This window comes from Pseudorca crassidens, chromosome 2 (genome assembly GCF_039906515.1).
Source record: "Pseudorca crassidens isolate mPseCra1 chromosome 2, mPseCra1.hap1, whole genome shotgun sequence".
In the NCBI taxonomy this organism is placed as follows: Eukaryota; Metazoa; Chordata; class Mammalia; order Artiodactyla; family Delphinidae; genus Pseudorca; species Pseudorca crassidens.
Window position 1 is genome coordinate 81092361 of NC_090297.1, and position 21045 is coordinate 81113405.

Consider the following 21045-nt stretch of genomic DNA (forward strand, 5'->3'; position numbering starts at 1 on the left):
GGAGAGCCCCAGGAATACATCAAACCCAAATAGCCAAAATGAGAATGAAACCATTGATCTGGTATAATCCAACTGATCCAACCAAGTAAACAAAAAACTGTACTAATATTGGGAACAAATTTTTATCAATAAAATTTACAAAACTTCTAATCATCCTCTATTGTTAATGGGATACATTCTATAGTGTACATGCTATTTCTCTTCTCATATTTCCCATTTGTTCCTCAACCCACTGCAAACTAGCTTTAGTCTTCATCCCTTGATGAAACTGCTCTAATCGCTAACAATATTAATACCCAATAACAATATAAAAACTCAATGGAAAGCCCTTTTATTCAGTTCTTACCTTCACCAGATAGTCTATGGAATTTAAAACAACTGACAACTCAAAAATTTCTCCTCCCTCAGATTCTGAGGTATTACTGTTTCACGGTTCTACCTCATATTTTCTCTGTCTCCTCTGTCAGCTGAACTACTTAATTATAGGTATGTATGTCTACATGTATCTGTGTGTGTATATGTCTGTGTGTATCAATCAGTAGGCCCCAGGGTTCCAATATTGTGTGTTTTTTCTCAATCTTCCTGTTAACTTTCTTATTTTGTAGATTCCTCCTATGTGATTTCATCCACTAATACAGTCTGTATAAAGACACTATCAGATACTTTGTATATGTAAATAGTAAAAAAAAAAAAAAAAAAAAAGGAGGGAAAGAGGGACAGGAAGAGGGAGGAAGAAAGAACACACAATAATGGAACTCTAGGGACAATAAATATATAGACAGATATTGACAGATATACAGATACATAGAAAGCGATGACTCTCAAGTCCATATTCTCAGCTCTGATCTTTCTACTAAGCTACAGATTCATATTCACAACTTCCTACTGGTTTTGTTCATCTCTTTAGCCTCATACTCACCTCACATTCAACATGTCAAAACTGGACTCCCCATCTTTTCCTCCTCATGTATTTACTACTATATGCTAAGGATCCCACCATCTAACAACTGACCAAGTCAAAACTTCCCCTCTTATACTCAACCCATACCAAATCAATCACAAAGTCTTAGTAACTTGCACATCTCTTGAATTTGTCTGCTTTCCATCTTCACAGTCATTGTTTTTATTTATGCTCTCATCTCTTTCTTTGAACCACCGCAATAGCCTTATATATCACCATCTGTTAATAGTGCTTACAGTGGGTATTATTTAATAGAGGCATACCTCGTTTTATTGCTCCTCGCTTTATTGCACTTTGCAGATACAATTTTTACAAATTGAAGGTTTGTAGCAGCCCTACTTCAAGCAAGTTTATCAGTGCCATTTTTCCAACAATTTGCTCACTTCAAGTCAGTGTCACATTTTGGTAATTCTCACAATATTTCAAACTTTTTCATTATTATTATATTTGTTAGGATGATCTGTGACCAGTGACTTTCGGTGTTACTAATGTTGTTTGTGTTCTGACAGCTCCACAGACTGGCCATTCCCCCCATCCTTTTCCTTGGGCCTCCCTATTCCCTGAGATACAACACTACTGAAATCAGGCCATTTGATAAAACCACAACAGCCTCCAAGTGTTCAAGAGAAAGAAGAGTTGCATGTCTCTCACTTTGAATCGCAAGGTAGAAATGATTAAATTTAGTGAGGAAGGCATGTCGAAAGCCAAGATAAGCCAAAAACTAGGGCTCTTGTACCAAACAGCCAAGTTGTGAATGTAAAGGAAAAATTCGTGGTTTTTTTTCTTTAAAAAAATTTTCTTTTTTTTTTTGCGGTACGCGGGCCTCTCACTGTTGTGGCCTCTCCCATTGCGGAGCACAGGCTCCGGACGCGCAGGCTCAGCGGCCACGGCTCACGGGCCCAGCTGCTCCGCGGCATGTGGGATCTTCCCGGACCAGGGCACGAACCCGTGTCCCCTGCATTGGCAGGCGGACTCTCAACCACTGCGCCACCAGGGACGCCCAAGGAAAAATTCTTAAAGGAAATTTATTTTTAATGTTTTTTTTTTTTTTGACAATGATCCTAACTTTTAAAAAATATTTATTTATTTTTGGCTGCGTTGGGCCTTCATTGCGGCACGCGGGATCTCTGTTGCGGCATGCGGGATCTTTTTGTTGCGGTGCGCCGGCTCTTCATTGCAGCATGTGGGCTTCTCTCTAGTTGTGGCGTGTGGGTTTTCTCTCTTTAGTTGTGGCACACGGGCTTCAGAGCACGTGGGCCCTGTAGTTTGCCGCATGTGGGCTCTCTACTTGAGGTGCGCGGACTCAGTAGTTCTGGAGCGTGGGCTTAGTTGCCCTGCAGCATGTGGGATCTTAGTTCCCCAACCAGGGATCGAATCCGCGTCCCCTGCATTGGAAGGCGGATTTTGGACCACCAGGGAAGTCCCTCTTAAAGAAAATTAAAAGTGCTATTCCACTGAACACACAAATGATAAGAAAGCAGAACAGCCTTATTGCTGATAATGGAAAAAGTTTTAGTGGTCTGGATTAAAGATCAAACCAGTCACAACACTCCCTTAAGCCAAAGCCTTATCCAGACCAAGGCCCTAACTTTCTTCAGTTCTATGAAGGCTGAGAGAAGTGAGGAAGCTGCAGAAGAAAAGTTTGAAGCTAAAACAGATTGGTTCATGAGGTTTAAGGAAAGAGGCCTTTTCCATAACATAAATGTGCAAGGTGAAGCAGTAAGTTCTAACATAGAAGCTGCAGCAAGTTATCCAGAAGACCTAGCTAAAGTCATTAATGAAGGCAGCTCATTAAACAATAGATTTTTGATGTAGATGAAACAGCCTTCTATTGGAAGAAGATGCCATCTAAAACTTTCACAGTTAGAAGAGAAGTCAATGCCTGGCTTCAAAGCTTCAAAGAACAGGCTGATTTTCTTGTTAGGGGCTAATGAAGCTGGAAGCTTGAAGCTGAAGCCAATGCTCACTTACCATTCTGAAAATATTAGGGCCATTAAGAATCAGGCTAAAACTACTCTGCTTATGCTCTCTAAATGGTAACAAAGACTTGACGATAGCACATTTGTTTACAACATGGTTTATTGACTATTTTATGCCCACTGTTGAGACCTAATGCTCAGAAAAAGATTCCTTTCAAAATATTACTGCTCACTGACAATGTACCTGGTCACCCAAAAGCTCTGACGGAGATGTAAAATGAGATTAATACTGTTTTCATGCCTGCTAACACAATATCCATTTTGCAGCCCATGGATCAAGGAATAATTCCAACTTTCAAGTCTTCAAAAAATTTAAGAAATACATTTCGTAAGGCAATAGCTGCCATAAATAGCAATCCCTTAGATGGATCTGGGAAAAGTAAATTGAAAACCTTCTGGAAAGGATTCACCATTCTAGATGCCATTAAGAACATTCATGAGGGCTTCCCTGGTGGTGCAGTGGTTGAGAGTCCGCCTGCTGATGCAGGGGACACGGGTTTGTGCCCCGGTTCGGGAAGATCCCACATGCTGCGGAGCGGCTGGGCCTGTGAGCCATGGCCACTGAGCCTGCGCATCCAGAGCCTGTGCTCCGCAACGGGAGAAGCCACAGCAGTGAGAGGCCCGCATACCGCCAAAAAAACCCAAAAAAACAAAACAAAACAAAAAGAACATTCATGATTCATGGGAAAAGGTCAAAATACCAATATTAACAGGAGCTTGGAAGAAGCTGATTCCAACCCTCATGGATGATGTGGAGAGGTTCAAGTCAGTGCGAGAAGTAACTGCAGATGTGGTGAAAACAGCAAGAGAACTAGAATTAGAAGTGGAGCCTGAAGATGTGACTGCATTGCTGTATTCTTCTCTCGTCGTACTAATTGCCACTCTAATTAAATAATTTTCACAATATCTATCTCTATAAATACTATACAATCAATGCCAAGGATAGTGTGATTTACCACTACATTGCCAGAATTAAACCGTACTTTTCATAGTAAGTGAGAAACCTTATTTGCTGAATCAATTAGCTAGTCAACTCGTGGTTTAAAAAACAACAACAAACCCCCCCTATCATAAACCACATATTAAACAATGAGAGTGGAAATTCAATGCTGCAAAAATAACCTATAAGAATCTATTTGGGGGCTTCCCTGGTAGCGCAGTGGGTGAGGAGTCCGCCTGCCGATGCAGGGGACACGGGTTCGTGCCCCGGTCCGGGAAGATTCCACATGCCGTGGAGCGGCTGGGTCCGTGAGCCATGGCCGCTGAGCCTGCGCATCCGGAGCCTGTGCTCCGCAACGGGAGAGGCCACAACAGTGAGAGGCCCGAGTACCGCAAAAAAAAAAAAAAAGAAATCTGTTTCAAAACGAAACAAAATTTGTAATAGTGTGGGGATATGGTACATTTCCATTGTTACATCCAAAGCATCTGAGAAAATGCCTGTACTATCAAAGAGTCCAGAATGGTTCTATGCAAGACAATATTAAAGGAGAAAAAAACTTAAATAAAAAGTTGCTCTCCCACCCAGCATATGATCCCAAAAAAGATGTTTGTAATCCCCTCTACCACATGTTCCAATGAGTCTTTTTTTAAAAATCCAAGCAATATGGATGTACTATTTAAAGATTTGTCACACTAAACTTTTTTGAGAAATTGGGGGCTTTCCTGGTGGCACAGTGGTTAGGAATCCACCTGCCAATGCAGGGGACACAGGTTCCAGCCCTGGTCCAGGAAGATCCCAGATGCCGCGGAGCAACTAAGCCCGTGCGCCACAACTACTGAGCCTGAGAGCCACTACTACTGAGCCTGCATGCCATAACTACTGAAGCCTGCATGCCTAGAGCCTGTGCTCTGCAATGAGAAGCCACCGCATTGAGAAGCCCACACACCTCAACGAAGTGTAGCTCCCGCTCTCTGCAACTACAGAAAGCCCGTGCTCAGCAACGAAGACCCAACGCAGCCAAAAATAAATAAGTTTATTTTTTACTTGGTATATCATTTTAAAATTATTTATTCCCAGCATCTGAAAAATTACACACATCCTTTAAAAAGTGGAAGATTATCTCTGATGATTTATATACACAAACTCCAAGATAGTTTGATGAAGAAAATGTTAAGAAAACAATTATTTCCACTAAAATGAATGTTCACTTATTATTTAAGCTGAAAAGAGATGATTACATATGAATATAAAACAGTTAATCTTAGACTAAGGCCAAAATTAGTTTGGAAGAAAGCTTCTGTTCAGATTTCTAGGCATACTGAGAGTTTACGAAGCTTAATGTGTTAAGTCATCAGTCTAGTTTGGATTTTTAGGAAGATGTACATAAACTTACCAATAATTACAAATTAAATGGCTTTTTCTTGAAATGTCACCAAAGTAGAGTTTAAAAGTGTTTATAATGCAGGAAGATATATTAAACATTAATTTCCATATTCATAAAGAAAAACAAACCCACTAGGTAAATCAGGTGTGGGGCAATTCTAAATGCTGCTTAACAAACACACTTTCTAAAATAAATTATCTAGACGATTTCACAGCTTGCACTAATGGATAGTTTTTAGTTTATTAATGTTTATTCATGTGTTTAATCTAAGTAAGATTAGTTTTTATTCCTCATATCAAATCCTTGGTTCTTAAAAGTATCACATAATTATTTCATATTTTCTTCTAGAATTATAGGAAGAGGAAGGAAGATCGAAAGAAATCTTGCCTAGCCTCCTGTTAAGTACTTCCTGGTACAAAGGTCCCAACAACCTCAAAAGGCAGTCATTTCAGCGCTCAGCAGCTTTAAGTGTTACAGTCCTTCTTGTATACCCTGATCCTAGCCAACAAACTGCTGGACAACAATTACTTATTCAGGACACCTGAATGATAAGCAGTCATGTATAGGGCAAAAAGTTTATAAATAGATCAAGCAAGACTCAGACAGTTGGTCTCATCAGGAAAAATCATCCAATATAAACACATCTGTGCCCCATCACACTCAAAAAGGACAAAGTCAGACATGCAACTGTATGAAATATCATTGGATCATTTCTACTTCTATGGGTTTCCTAGAAAAACTGGCATGCAACATGTATAACAAATACTTAAAGGGATAATTTAATCTCAATGCTTGGTTTATCTTGTGCTTAGTTTAATATTTATTATTTAATTTAAAATTACTAAATATAAGTAAATATTAAATTTTATTTAGCATAAATACTAAATAATAAATTAACACAACATATTGTATAGCACAGGGAAATATAGCCATTACTTTGTAATAACTTTAAAGGAGTGTAATCTCTGAATATATATGTTGTACACCCGAAACTAATATTGTAAATCAACTATACCTCAATTTAAAAAAATAATTAACACGATCGTTTTTGAAAACCAGCAATATCAGGTTCAAAGTATCAAGAGCCAGCATAAAATGCAATGATGTGTTAAAGACAATTACTCAATGATTGAGTACTGCACAAATGCTTTTTAAAGCATATCAATACTCAAAATTTATTAAAAATAAAATTTACCTTTTAAAAACTGCTGCTCAGAAGTTTAATATATATCATTGTACCAATAGCATTAAAATCATTAAATATGATATGAAACATCAAAACAAACAAAAGCCCATGAGTCTGGAGTGATAGAAAAGTATTCATAGTGAGTAAGAGAGAGAGATTGAAGGGGAAAAAGAGAAAAGTCTCTTTTACAGAGGAACATTAGCTAACAGTGCAGAAAAAAATGAGAAAATATGAAAATCTCAATTTTGGAAATCCAATCAGAGAATGCTAAAACCATAGGTAAAAGGTGAATAGAGGGCAAGATATTTATTTGGTACAGAAGTATTTCCCAACGTATTACTTAATCGTGGCAAAGAAGAAACCATACCTTTACAAGGGAAAGGCTGTGCGGTAACCAAACTTAGCATGGTGATCAAACTCAGAATCATCACTAATAGTGGGAACTTACATTATGTGATTCCTGATTTAAAGCACAGCATCATCTATAATCTAAATGTTAAAAATGTTTAACTGAATCTAGTTTACAGGAAATATGACCCCATGAGAAAGGAATCAGACAAATCCAGGATATGAGACAAGACAACTTGGTTACATCTGTAAAAAGTCAATGTCACCCCTAAACTGGCTTTTGTTTTTCTATCTTTAGTCAGTCTAGACAGAGTTTTATCAACTTTATTGATGATTTATAAGAACGAGCATTTGATTTCACAGATTTTCTCTATTTTTGTTTTATACTGTTTTCAATTTCATTAATTTCTACTCTATTACTTGTTCCTTCTTGCTTTAGGTTGAATTTCCTCTTACATGTCTAGTTTCTTGAAGTAGAAGCTTAAATTGTTGGTTTGAGACTTATTTCCTTTCCTAATATAAGCATTCAATGCTATAGTATTTCCTCTAAGCACTGCTTTAGGCAGATCTCACAAATTTTGATAATGTTGTGTCCTCATTTTCATTTAATTCAAAACACATTCTAATTTCCCTTGAGATGTTCTCTTTGACACAGGGGTAAAAATGTGTTGTTTAGTTTCCAAATATTTTAGGGATTTCCCAGATATCTGTTATTAATTTCTAACTGAATGCTGTTAGAGTCAAAGAAGATACTTCTTATGATTTCAGTTACTTTAAATTTGTCAAAATTTATTTTATGGTCCAGAATATCTTTATCTCCAGAAATATCTTTGTAAATGTTCCATGTGTCCTTAAAAATAACATGTATTCTGTTATTAGGTGAAGTGTTCCATAAATGCCAACCAGGCCAAGCTGGTTGGTCTTTGATATCCATTCCATAATGATTTTCCACCTACTTGTTTCACCAATTACTGAGACTGGGGTATTAAAGACTCCAACTGTACCTGTGGATTTGTCCACATCACTTTTCAGTTCTATCAGTTCAGCTTCATGCTCCCCTATCATTAGGAGCATACACATATTAGGAGACATATATTCCTAAATACATAACAATCCTAAGATTGTTATGTCTTCTTATGGAACTGACCATATTACCAACATGTAATGTACCTCTTTATTCCAAGAAGTCTGAAGTCTACTTTATCTGATATTAATACAGTCACTCCAGCTTTCTTTTGCTTAGTGTTTGCATGGTATTTCTTATTTATCTTTTTACATTTTTTTCTAGTTGTAATTTAGTATATTGAAGACCACCTTGATCCTTTTCACTGTAGGAGTGTCACCCTCATTAGCTATCATACTATCCACATTCCCAATATTCATATAATAGCCTACTTGGCCTCTGTCACTTCCAGCCCTTTTAAGTGAGACCATCTCAGATTCACTGAGATTCTGGGAACAACCTTATTCCTAAGTAGAAGGACATAAAAAAAATAAATAAAATATAAAAATATGTCTGCTCTACTCTGGCACATTAACAGAGATGGCCTATCCTAACACCACATCTTCCCAAATCACGTAAATCACAGCTATGGATAATAGCCTCCATGTTCAACACTTGCCCAAGCTGCTCTCTCATTAGCCCACTCAACTCCTGATAATCCAAATTCTTGTCTCTTTTATGTCTTAAACTCCCTTGCCTTGGGCTACAGTTCCTATAGGGTATTCATCTGACAACCTACTGTAAGTCACTTCTGTAGTTGCCAACCTTGACCTGCTCTGCGCTACTCCACATTGCATTCTCCTTTTAGTATCAATGCAACCACAATGCTGATTAAGACATGCCCAACTCCAGCCCTGAGGGCTCTTCCAGTCCTCTCAGCCTCTTCATACAAGCTAGCTCACTTGCTTCTGGTCCTACCCTGACCTCAACCAATGGGTTTCAGCACTGGGATGTTATATGTTCTCCCTTATTTCCACCTTCTACCACAATTACTCAAACTAAATGCGTCATTTCCTTGAGCCATATACCCTTCAGTTCTGTAGCCTTCTTCTTTAGACAATTAGGCAAAATTCAAATAACACTTTTAAATGAACAATTCAGTGGCATTTAGGATATTCTGAATGTTGTACAACCACAAATTTTTATCTAGCTCTAAAACACTTCCATCAGTCCACAGTAAAACCTCTTAAGCAGTTTCTCACCCTTTTCCCATTCAACCTTCTGGCAACCACCAACCTCTGTTCTGTTTCTATGGATTTATCTATTCTGGATATTTCATACAAATGGAATCATACAATATGTGATCTTTTGTGCCTGGCTTCTTTCACCTAGCTCAATGTTTTGGACATTCATCCATATTATTCATAGCATGCATCAGTACTTCATTCCTTCTTATGGCTGAATATTTCATTGTATGTATATACCACAATTTGCCTATCTATTCTTCTGCTGATGAACTTTTGGGCTATGTCCACTCTTTTGTGAATGATGTTGCCACAAACATGTGTACACATACTTGTCTGAACATCAGTTTTCCATTCTTTTGGGCATATATCTAGGAATTGAATTGTGGGTCATATGATAATCCTATGTTTAAACATTTGAGGAACCACCAGAGTGTTTTCCACAGTAGCTGACCATTTTATATTTCTACCAGCAATATACAAGGGTTCCAATTTCTCCACCTCCTTGCCAACATTCCTTTTCGTTTTTACTTATTACAGATATCCTAGTGAGTGTGGAAACCTCATAGTGGTTTTGATCTGCATTTCCCTAAAGCCTAATGATGTTGAGCATCTTTTCATACGTTTGTTGATATTTGTATATTTCTTTGGAGAAAGGTCTATTCGAGTCTTCTGCTTACTTAAAAAAAAAGTTTTATTGAAGTACAATTGACATATAACGTTATATTAGTTTTTAGGTATACAAACAACAAAACAAACAACAATGATTCAGTATTTGCATATATCGTGAAATGATCACCACAATGTCTAGTTAATATCCATCATCATAGGTAGTTACAATCTTTTTTCTCGAGATGAGAACTTGCAGTATCTACTCTTTAGCAACTTTCAAACAGGAAATACAGTTGCCTATTGTTAACTATAGTAACCATGCTGTACATTACATCCCCATGACTTATCTATAACTGGAAATTTCTACCTCTTGACCCCCTTAACCACAATTCACTCACCCTCCCATCTTTTGCAACCACCAATCCGTTCTCTGTATCTATGAGCTCGGTGGGGTTTGTTGTTTGTTTTTAGGTTCACATATAAGTGGGTCATGTGATATGTGCCTTCTCTATCTGACTTATTTCATTTTGCCCAGCATAATGCCCTCAAGGTCCACCCATGTTGTTGCAAATGGCAAGATTTCATTCTTTTTATTGGCTGAATAATATTCCAGCATGTGCACTATGTGTGTGTGTATCATTTTCTTTAACCATTCATCCACTGGTGGACACTTAGGCTGTTTCCATGTCTTGGTTATGGTAAGTAATACTGCAATTCTCTGCTCATTTTTAAATTGAGTTGTTTGCCTTTTTGTTGAAAGAGTTCTTTACATATTCTGGATGCTAAACACTTAAATATGTCAGTTTCAAATATTTTCAACTCTGCAGGTTGCCCTTTCATTTTCTGGATAATGTCCTTTGATGCCCAAAAGGTTTGATTTTGAAGTCCAATTTATCTGTTTCTCGGTTGTTGTTGTTGCTGTTGCTCATCCTTTTGGTGTCAAAGAATCCATATCTAAGAATCCACTGCCAAAAATCTAAGCTCATGAAAATTTATCCTTACGTGTTTTAAAACCATAAAGATCACTGATCCATTTTGAGTAATTTTTTTATGTGGTGTGTGGTAGGAGTCAAAGCTCATTTTTTCACATGGTGATGTCCTGTTTTTCAAGAACCATTTGTTGAAGAGAATATTCTTCCTTATCAAATGGTCTTGGTACCCTTGCTGAAAATCAGGTGGCCATACATGTATGGGTTTATTTCTGAACTCTCAATTTCTATTTCATTGATCTATATGTCTATCCTGTTGCCAGTACCACACTGTTTTGATTATTCTATCTTTGTAGTCAGTTTTCAAATTGGGAAATGTGAGTCCTCCAACTCTGTTCTTTTTCAAGATTGTTTACACTATTTAGGGCTCCCTGTAACCCCATATGAATTTCAGGATCAGCTTTCCCATTTCTGTAAAAGACTGACAGGGTTGATAGAATTAAATCTATACATCATATTAGGTAGTGTTGACATCTTAACAATATGAAGTCTTCCAATACATGAACATGAGATCTTTCCATTTACTTAAATTTCTTTATACCACTTCACACCTACTACTAGCTACTAGGATGGTTTTTAATAAAATCACAGTAAAGAAAAAAGAAAAGAAAAGAACAAGAGTTGTTGAGGATGTGGAGAAATTAATTGGAACGCTGTACACTGGTGTGAATGTAAAATGGTGCAGCAGCTGTGGAAAATAGTCTGCTGAGTCTCCAAAAAGTTAAACATGAAATTACCATTTGATCCAGCAACTCTGCTTCCAGGTATATACTCAAAAGAAGGGACTCGAACAGATATGTGTATGTTAATGATCACAGCAGTATTATTCATGACAGCCAAAAGGTAGAAACAACCCAAATGACCATAAACAGATGAGTGGATAAACAAAATATATACATACAATGGAATATTATTCAGCCACAATAAAAACTAAGGAAATTCTGATATTAATGCAATGCTACAACAAGGATGAGCCTTGAAAGCATTATGCTAAGCGAAATAAGTCAGACACAAAAGGACAAATATTGTATGATTCTTATATGAGTTACCTGGAAGAGGAAAATTCATAGAGACACAAAGTAGAATGGAGGTTACCAGGGGCAAAAAGGTGGAGGGGGGGAAGGAGAGTTATTTTTTAAAATGGGTACAAAGCTTCTGTTTGAGATGATGACAAAGTTCTAGAAATATAGTGGTTATTGTTGCAAAATATTATAAATGTACTTAGTGTCACTGAACTGTGAACTTAAATGGTAAATTTTATGTTGTGTCTATTTTACCACAGTACAGAAAAAAAATTGCCAAGAAGAAAAAAATTGAGTGAATATGTTAAGTGAATGAAGCCAGACACAAAAGCCTTATACCTTACAATTCCATTTATATGAAATTCTAGAAAAGGCAAAACTACAGTGACAGAAAGCAGAGAGGCTGCTGGGATAGAGAGGTGAACTGCAAAGGGACATGAGAGAAATCGTGGGGGGTGATGGAAATACTCTACATTTTGATTGTGATAGTGATGGTTATACAACTAATATCAAAACATATCAAACCATACATTTTAATTTGATGAATTCTATTACATGTAATTTATACCTTAATAAAGTTCATTTAAAATATCAAAAAGAGGGGCTTTCCTGGTGGCGCAGTGGTTGAGAGTCCGCCTGCCAATGCAGGGGACACGGGTTCGTGCCTGGTCCAGGAGGATCCCACATGCCGCGGAGCGGCTGGGCCCGTGAGCCACGGCCGCTGAGCCTGCGTGTCCGGAGCCTGTGCTCCGCAACGGGAGAGGCCGCAACAGTGAGACGCCTGTGTACCGCAAAAAAAAAAAAAAAAAAAATCAAAAAGAAAGACTTGAGGTGATCTAGCCTTATGTAATCATTTTACAGAAAAAAAGAAACCCAATCCTTGAGTATCCAAGGTCACAATGTTAGCAAAACAGGATTAGAATTCAGTTCTGTATATGAAATCCAAAGCTATTTATAGCATATAAAATGACACTACTGGCAGTAGAGGGTGGTGGTGGTGGTTGATTATACTGGTAATTCAATACCTCCTGCTGGAATAGACTTGAAACCCTTAGAGAATTCTGAAGACTTCATGTTGTTATATTGGAAGGCTGTAATCAAGACAATTAGCAATAGATGGTAACTTTCTAGCAGTAGTATGCTCACTACTTTGTGAAGAAACTACTCCATTTGTCAAAATTCCGATTGGTAAGATTTTGTATCTTTGGATCTTAAACACATTCTGCCCTCTGAAGCAATATCAAAAGAGACTAACCACTTTTCCATAAGATCACCTCACCTCTCAAATACTTTAAAATGACCATAACTGTGATGTTCTTATAAAAATCTTCTTTAGTAGAGTCTAAAAATATCCAGGGATTCCACATCTTCCTATACTTGCCATAACACAGTCTGTAAACATTTCATATGAGTTTTGGTATTCAAACCAGATACAACACTACAAATTTTCTACAAGCTACTTAGAACTGAACTGGATTATTATACTTCTAGAAGACTATACTTGGGATAAGGAATGCAGGGAGTCTCATTATATTATTGGTAATTCCTGATCCGCTGTCAATTTCTCAATTTTGCTACATAAAGCATCACTAAGATATATCTTTAAGTTTTAAACTTAGAGGCAAGGCTATAGATTTACTTCTATGAAATAATCTTTTATTTAGTTTCTTATTCTGAATAGACTGTTTAAATATTTTAAAATCTTGACTCACCATTAACATATTACCTACATTCCTAGGGGCTTCCCTGGTGGCGGAGTGGTTAAGAATCCATCTGCCAATGCAGGAGACAAGGGTTCGAGCCCTGGTCCGGGAAGATCCCACATGCCATGGAGCAACTAAGCCCATGAACCACAACTACTGAGCCTGTGCTCTACAGCCCACGAGCCACAACTACTGAGCCCGCGTGTTACAACTACTGAAGCCCGTGCGCCTAGAGCCCGTGCTCCGCAACAAGAGAAGACACTGCAATGAGAAGCCCGCACACCACAAGGAAGAGTAGCCCCTGCTCACCACAACTAGAGAAAGCCCACGCGCAGCAATGAAGACCCAATGCAACCAAAAAAAAATAAAATAAATAAAATAAACAAATTTATATATATAAAAAATATTACCTACATTCCTGAAATACTTCATGTAGGAGACAAAGACCTCTGACACCTCTTTACTTCAACATGAACAGCCATTTTGATATAGTTAGTCACCTATAAAGCCACTTAAGTTTACTATTTTCATCTGTATTTCTCTACCTTGTCAAGAATATCATGAGAGACGCTACCAACAACTTATAAAAAATTTTTGTTTGTTATAGAAACAAAGTTAGTTTGTTATGACTTATGCATAGTAAATTAGCTTTTAGCAAGTAAAAGTTATCTAATTGTTCACAAACCAGATGTTCCAGGAATTTTTAATGAAGCATCAGCAAGGTCACTGATCCTCTTCTGAGGTATCTAACCACTATTACCTAACTGCAGTTGCCAACCTCAAAGCCTTTAGCATCTCTTATTTTCTAAAATCCTTTTTAAAAAATAATATTCCTGGGCTTCCCTGGTGGTGCAGTGGTTGAGAGTCCGTCTGCCGATGCAGGGGACACGGGTTCGTGCCCCGGTCTGCGAAGATCCCACATGCCGCGGAGCAGCTGGGCCCGTGAGCCACGGCCGCTGAGCCTGCGCGTCCGGAGCCTGTGCTCAGCAACGGGAGAGGCCTCAGCAGTGAGAGGCCCGCATACCGCAAAAAAAAAAAAATAGTAATATTCCTATGATCATCTTGCAAGTTACTTTAATATCTAATATCACTTTACTTTGAAACTAGAAATTTAACGAAAATTCTGTTACTTCACCTATTTTTGTGCATTACTGCTTTATATGTCTGCTTTACAGTTTATTTCAGTTTAGGAGAATGTCTGCTTAGTGAGGAAAAAAAAAAATGGAAGCAAAATCGAAGTAGAGATTTGATTTCTACCTGTTGTATCATAGCCCCACAATATGGGTCTATCTTGTCCTTTGAATTAGAGTACAAAGATTCTTTTTGTTACACTTAACTATTTTCAAAAGCTTCAGTTCATTCTGGCTGTTTTTGCTTGCCCACTTAGCTTTTTCATTATAAACCAACATTTTTTATCTTTGATACACATCTATACACAGGTCTTACTATATGAAAAACTATGCAAAGAAACTAATAATTTATGACTCCAATGTATTAAAGACTGTAGCTTATACTAAATGTAAATATAATACTTATCTTTTCCAATAACAAAATCACATTACACTGATAACTCAGTTCAGCTTAATTCTCAACATGACCCTCCAATTCTGCTTTTCCTATTTTTATGCTTTGATATTATTGACATTTCATACAAAGGCAAAACGAAACCCATCTCTTTAGTACAGTCAGCCCTCCACAGCCACAGCTTCTGCATTTGCAGATTCCACCAACCGTGGATTGAAAATATTCAGGAAAAATAAAATCCAGAAAGTTCCAAAAAGCAAAATTCGAATTTGCCATACACAGACAACTATTTACCTAGCATTTACACAGTATTAGATATTATAAGTAACCTATAGATGACTTAAAGTATATGGGAGGCAGCATGAAGCACTAATGTAGTAGAGACTACAGCAACAATGTGTGTGAATATGAATTTTTAAATATTTAACATACAATATAAATGTTTATAATGAAATATTCATATACCAAAATAGCAATTCCAAGATTTAAAGGGAAAAAATACACAATCTCAATTTGTTTCACATTGTGCTACTCTTGTATATATGTTCAAAGCTATACTTCAAGAATTTTCATTATAAAAACATATTTACTAAGTGCAAAAAATTTTAAAAAAAGTATGTGGGAGGATATATGCAGATTAAATGCAAATACTATGCCATTTTACAAAAGGGACTTGAGTATACAAGAATTTTGGTATCCTCAGGGGTCCTGGAACCAGTCCCCCACAGATAACAAGGGATGAATGTATTCTCTTACCACTCTGCTATTCATTTTTTGTAACCATATTCAATTAACATTAATAGGAAAAATTTTATGTTATTTTTTTTTTCAAATACCAATTTCTTTTTGCTTTTAGTTTTCTGCTTTTCATACTCAGATGATAATGTTTCTTAGTTTTTCTGAATAAAAATAACATCCAACCTTGAAGTCATTCTATTTGCCTTTCAGACCTATATAGAATTCTAGGTTTACCACAACTTTTTCCACCTGTTACAATCCAACTCCTACTTGAAAACAGAAAACTGAAACAAGAAATAATATCTTTTCAAAGATAAACAGCTGGCTTTCTTTTTAACTCTCATATTCTTTATTAATATCACACTTGTCTGAATTTGCCAATGGAAAATAATATCTAAGTTACAAAAGATACCTGAGGATAGCTGTACAATCAGAAGCTGTTTAGTACTCTTAGTTAACATAATATTTTAAAAGTCCATTTTTTTCATTTTCACAACTTCTCTCTTCTTGAAAAAAATGTAAGCATATAACTGAACCTAATTTAATGTCTTGATGTAAGAAGACTATAGTATTTCACAAAATATAAATCACCATATTATCAAAGACTTAAATGAGATAGTTACATATTTTCTACATGTTGGGTAGTATCTCGTGTACACAATTAACAAAAACTATCAGAAGATTTAATAATTACCCATGGAAAAATATCTTTTGTAAATAAACAGATTTCTAAAACCTAAAAAGCAGGTCTGACATACATCACTTATTTGCTGTGACTTAAAATATAATGTAAGGAAAGAAAACATTACCTAATTCTAACAAAACTGTGTAGACAGAAAAAAAAATGTTAGAACAAGGAGTCTTTAGGCCACAATAAGACCTGTAAATATTACAGAACTTAAAATTGATTAAGAATTCAATTAAAGTAGAAAACAAAATTGTTTAAAACAAGAGCACACAAGTTGTGCTTTAAAAAAAAAGTTTAAAGGAAGGGGATGAGAAAGGTGAGAAAAACCACTACCAGACTCCTTACCCATTGCTGTTGGTGCTGGAGCTTCCTGATGGTATTTTCAGCTTGCTCCAGTTTAGCACTGGCCTCATCACTCTGCTGTTTGATGTTGGCCAACTCCCGTTTTATGAGGTAGTTTTCCTCAGCCTCCTGGGCTCTTGTCACTTGTCCCTTAGGACATAATTTTTTTGTGTGTAAAGCAATTTAGGATAGATTCAAGAAAGACTGCCTTTGTGAGGTTTAGTTACTTACTTTGACATGTTAAAAAAAAAAAAAAAGATCACCTCAGAGAACAGAACAGCCTGAGTAATTATTAGCCAGCAGCTCATTATTGCTCCAGCAAATTTTGGGAAACCAAATGAAAAATTCATCTGATAATCTTAAGAACAATTCTTCTTTCAGTCAATAAAAATTCAATTCATGCAATATTATTGTACATGCAGGACTAATGTTTTCAATGAATAGTGGTTAATTTCGCAGAATCCACTGATTGCCATTTTGGAATAAACTTTAAAATAAGGTTAGCTCTAAAACGTGCAAAAGATGGGTTTATTTTAATAAAGATAACACACTATTATCAAAAATTAAGTTTACACCCATAGATACCACCCCAAAAATTATTTCTAGATAAATGCATGTAAAATTGCATGCATTAAAATATGAATTTCTAGGTTTAGGACTTTCCTTAGATGTTAGAGAAAATGCTTAAAAAAAAAAAACTATACCTGTATCAATCTATCTGCCAAGGAAGCACTTTCCTACAAAAGGAAAAATTCAGATAGAAATATAAGAGAAAGAAACAAAATAAAGGTGATAAAATTAGGAATAAGAAGAAACAACGCATACCCAAATTCCACCTACGTTTCACTGTAATTAAGATGGACATTTAGATTTTAAAACTATTTTTTATTGCATGTGTTTCTATTCTTAAAAAAGTATATATCAAAATAAGGATAAACTGCAGAAAATCATGTGCTTCTAGAAGAGATCATTCCAAGAGAGTTTTCATTATTTGGGACAAGCTAATATCTTCTTTTTAAAGCATACTTTAAGTATTTTTAGCGTCAGCCATATTGTCAAATCATTTATATGAAAAGGAGAAGGAATTTGAGTAAGCAATATCACTTATGAAGTGTGACAGCAATTTGTGCAACAGCAACTTCCAAAGAAGCAAAGCAAGGAAAATATGACAAATGAAATTAATGAGCTCAACCATAATAAACTCTAGCAATTACTGAGTAAGTAAACATTTCAGTTACAGACTTTAATTGCTATCTAAGTATTTACAGAATTCTAAGTGCTAAAGAACACACCTAGGCCATCTAAGCCAGTAAAAAGGTACTTAATTTTCTAGAAGCAAAATCCAAACTTAACTCTTTCAGACAGCACCTTTATTATTTTTAAGGTTCAATGAAATAAAAATGCTTTCTCTGTGAAAATGTCTTACTCCAAAGATAAAAGACCACCTAGGAAGATGTACATTTTACTATAAACTGAGTGTTTAGTGGAAAAAATATATATCGATAAAATCAAAATGACTTAAAAACAATTAAGCTCAACCTTTTTGCAGTCACCAAAAAAGCAGAATTATCTTCAAACTCTAATAAGATGAAAGAAATATATCCTTAATATAATGTACCTGCAATTATTATATAACAAAAATATACATGTAACAAAGATCCTGTCCTTCTGCCATGCTATTTAATATGAAACCATCAATACTTTCAAACAAAAGATAAACATGCAAATAATCTATATCTTCATTCATTTAATTCCTAAATATTGACCTGTAGACTTTCAGGGAAGATTTTAAGATACTTGGCAATATCATGAGGACTATTTTTTAAACTACTAACTTTCATTTTTGGTAAAAAGAAACAAAAAAAAAAACCCAAAACAGTTTGTGAATTCAGATGTTTCTCCTTTAATAAACCAAAACTCTTAGGCTATACTTCTATTACTTAATACATTCTTATAGCATCAGGAACAAGACTACGAAAGACACTACATCAAAAGCACAATAAGAAAAATAATGCAAGATTGACACATTTACCCAGTTATTTTATATGAAACAGAGGAAGAGGTAACAAGCGGTATCAAAATAATTCTAAGAACCAAAAGTTTAGTCACAATTCCTGTGTTGAAAATCAACAAACATCATGGTGAATTTTTACATAAGAAATCAGTCAGTCATTTTGACTAAACTTAAAGCAATCCTAGGCCTTAAAGAAATCACTGCCACATTTAATATATGGCTCGACAGGGCAACATTTGAAATTCATCTTTAAAATACTACGCAGAATAGATCCTCAATTAGGTTACCCCTAAAGAACATACTTTTCAGAGATTATGTAACAAAAACAAATGACATCACTACGTTACTCTAATAATCTCAGTTTGAAACTTTAACCTTAAGAGTTCAAGGACTAGTAATGATCAATTTTTATTGACAAGTTATTTAGTTAAGTAGTAAGCTATGCAAGCTAAGCAGTCAATACCACAACTTCAGAGACATGTGCCAGATTTCTTGAGCTTTTATTTAAAATAGAAAAATTATTGTGCATTCAACTGAAGTTTACATAAGTAGCAATTTACTTACTTTTTCTAATGTTTCAATGTGCTGTTTTAATAGTCTATTTTCTGTGCGTAACCTCTGCAGAAAAAGAAAACAAACAAAGGTTTGCTTGCAAACATTCCTGAGAAGGAAAAATGACAGTCAATAAAATGTACCACCTTTTATAAGTAGGAAAGAGTCCAAGAAATGGCTACATTATCATCTGTGAAATTCTTAAAGGCTCAGAGTAAGAAATGCATGGCAAAGGAAACGACCACATTCATCATTCCAGCTGTGACTGAATTTTAAATATAAGCTAGAATATATACAAAATAACCCCTTCCTTTTCTGTACCTAGCATAATGACTCATAATCAGTATTTTCTTTTTCTTTTTTTCCTGGCTGCGCCTCACCACTTGCAGGATCTTAGTTCCCCGACCAGGGATTGAACCCAAGCCCTCGGCAGTGAAAGCGCAGAGTCCTAACCACTGGACTGCCAGGGAATTCCCAGTATTTTCTTATATGTCTTAATATCCCTATTAGATAGAAAAGATTCTAACTCATTTATCTCCTACAAAGACTACACAAATAATATTCAAATGTCTATCAAATAAACAAGAAACCTGAAAAATGCATGTTCGTAGGATAAATATCAAATTGTCAGTTTAGAACTAGATCAGCCTCCATTTATGTGTTATATATGCCAAGTTGCAAAGTTCCATTCTGAAAATACGAAGAATGAGTTATTTTCATTGAATGAATTATTTATCATGAGTTGTTTTCAATTTAAGAAAATTACTAGCATTTTCTTGTAGTTAAAAGAGTAAAACCAGATTAAAAAAAAAAAACACTTCATCTAATTGCTCAATGCCCAACTCCCAAAACCCTGTCAAATTACTGCTATTAAGTATTAAATCTAAAACACCCTACATTATAAACTGGTGCAGCCACTATGTAAAACAGTATGGCGGTTCTCAAAAAAACTAAAAATTGAGCTGCCATATGATCTAGCAATCCCACTCCTGGGCATATATCAAGACAAAACTATGATTTGAAAAGATACACACACGCCTTTGTTCATAGCAGCACTATTTACAATAGCCAAGACATGGAAACAACCTAGATGCCCATCGATAGATGAATGGATAAAGAAGATGTGATACACACACACACACACACACACACACACACAATATGGAATACTACTCAGTCATAAAAAGAGAATGAAATAATGCCATCTGCAGCAACACAGATGGACCTAGAGATTATCATACTAAGCAAAGTAAGTTAGAAAGAGAAAGACAAATACCATGATATTACTTATATGTGGAATCTAAAATATGACACAAATGAACATATCTACGAAACAGAAACAGACTCACAGACATAGAGAACAAACTTGTAGTTGCCAAGGGGGAAAGTGGGGTTGGGGAAGGATGAATTGGCAGTTTGGGATTAGCAGATGCAAACTACTATATATAGGATGGATAAACAACAAGGTCCTACTGTATAGCACAGGGAACTACAGTTCTTTCCTGTGACAACATAATGGAAAATAATATGAAAAAAACAAAACACTCTACGTTAAAAAATCATCTCCTTTTTGTATAGTTCACCAATATAAGTTATCCCTTCATTTTGCCATCATTATAATTTCAAACTCCCTCTGACCTTTTTGTACCAATTTGCTCTAGAGTGCAATCCAGACTTCTTCCAACCCTGCCTTCCTCTAAATTCCTGCTAAAAATGTCTTCCTCAGAAAATTCTTCTATTAATTCAACCTATTATTTTGCCAGTAAAGACTAAAATATAGTTTATATGACATATAAAATCTCAGAACAAAGCAAATAAAAGACTATGAATTATTGTTGTCTTATTAAGTGGACCACAAATTGGAACAAATAAATCT

General features: G+C 35.8%; 1 protein-coding gene across 8 annotated transcripts in view; it reads right to left on the reverse strand.

Annotated features, from left to right (window-relative positions):
* The window catches only part of EVI5 (ecotropic viral integration site 5), a 214386-nt gene that overhangs the window by 81603 nt on the left and 111738 nt on the right, over positions 1–21045 (reverse strand). For 5 of the 8 annotated variants that reach the window (XM_067726948.1, XM_067726950.1, XM_067726944.1 and 2 more), the window contains 3 exons: positions 19182–19235; positions 17308–17340; positions 16607–16753 (listed from right to left, as the gene is read on the reverse strand). In XM_067726948.1, coding sequence (XP_067583049.1) covers positions 16607–16753; positions 17308–17340; positions 19182–19235 — 234 coding nt within the window. The remainder of the gene's footprint in view (positions 1–16606; positions 16754–17307; positions 17341–19181; positions 19236–21045) is intronic. The other 3 variants (XM_067726947.1, XM_067726945.1, XM_067726946.1) reach the window with 2 other exon arrangements.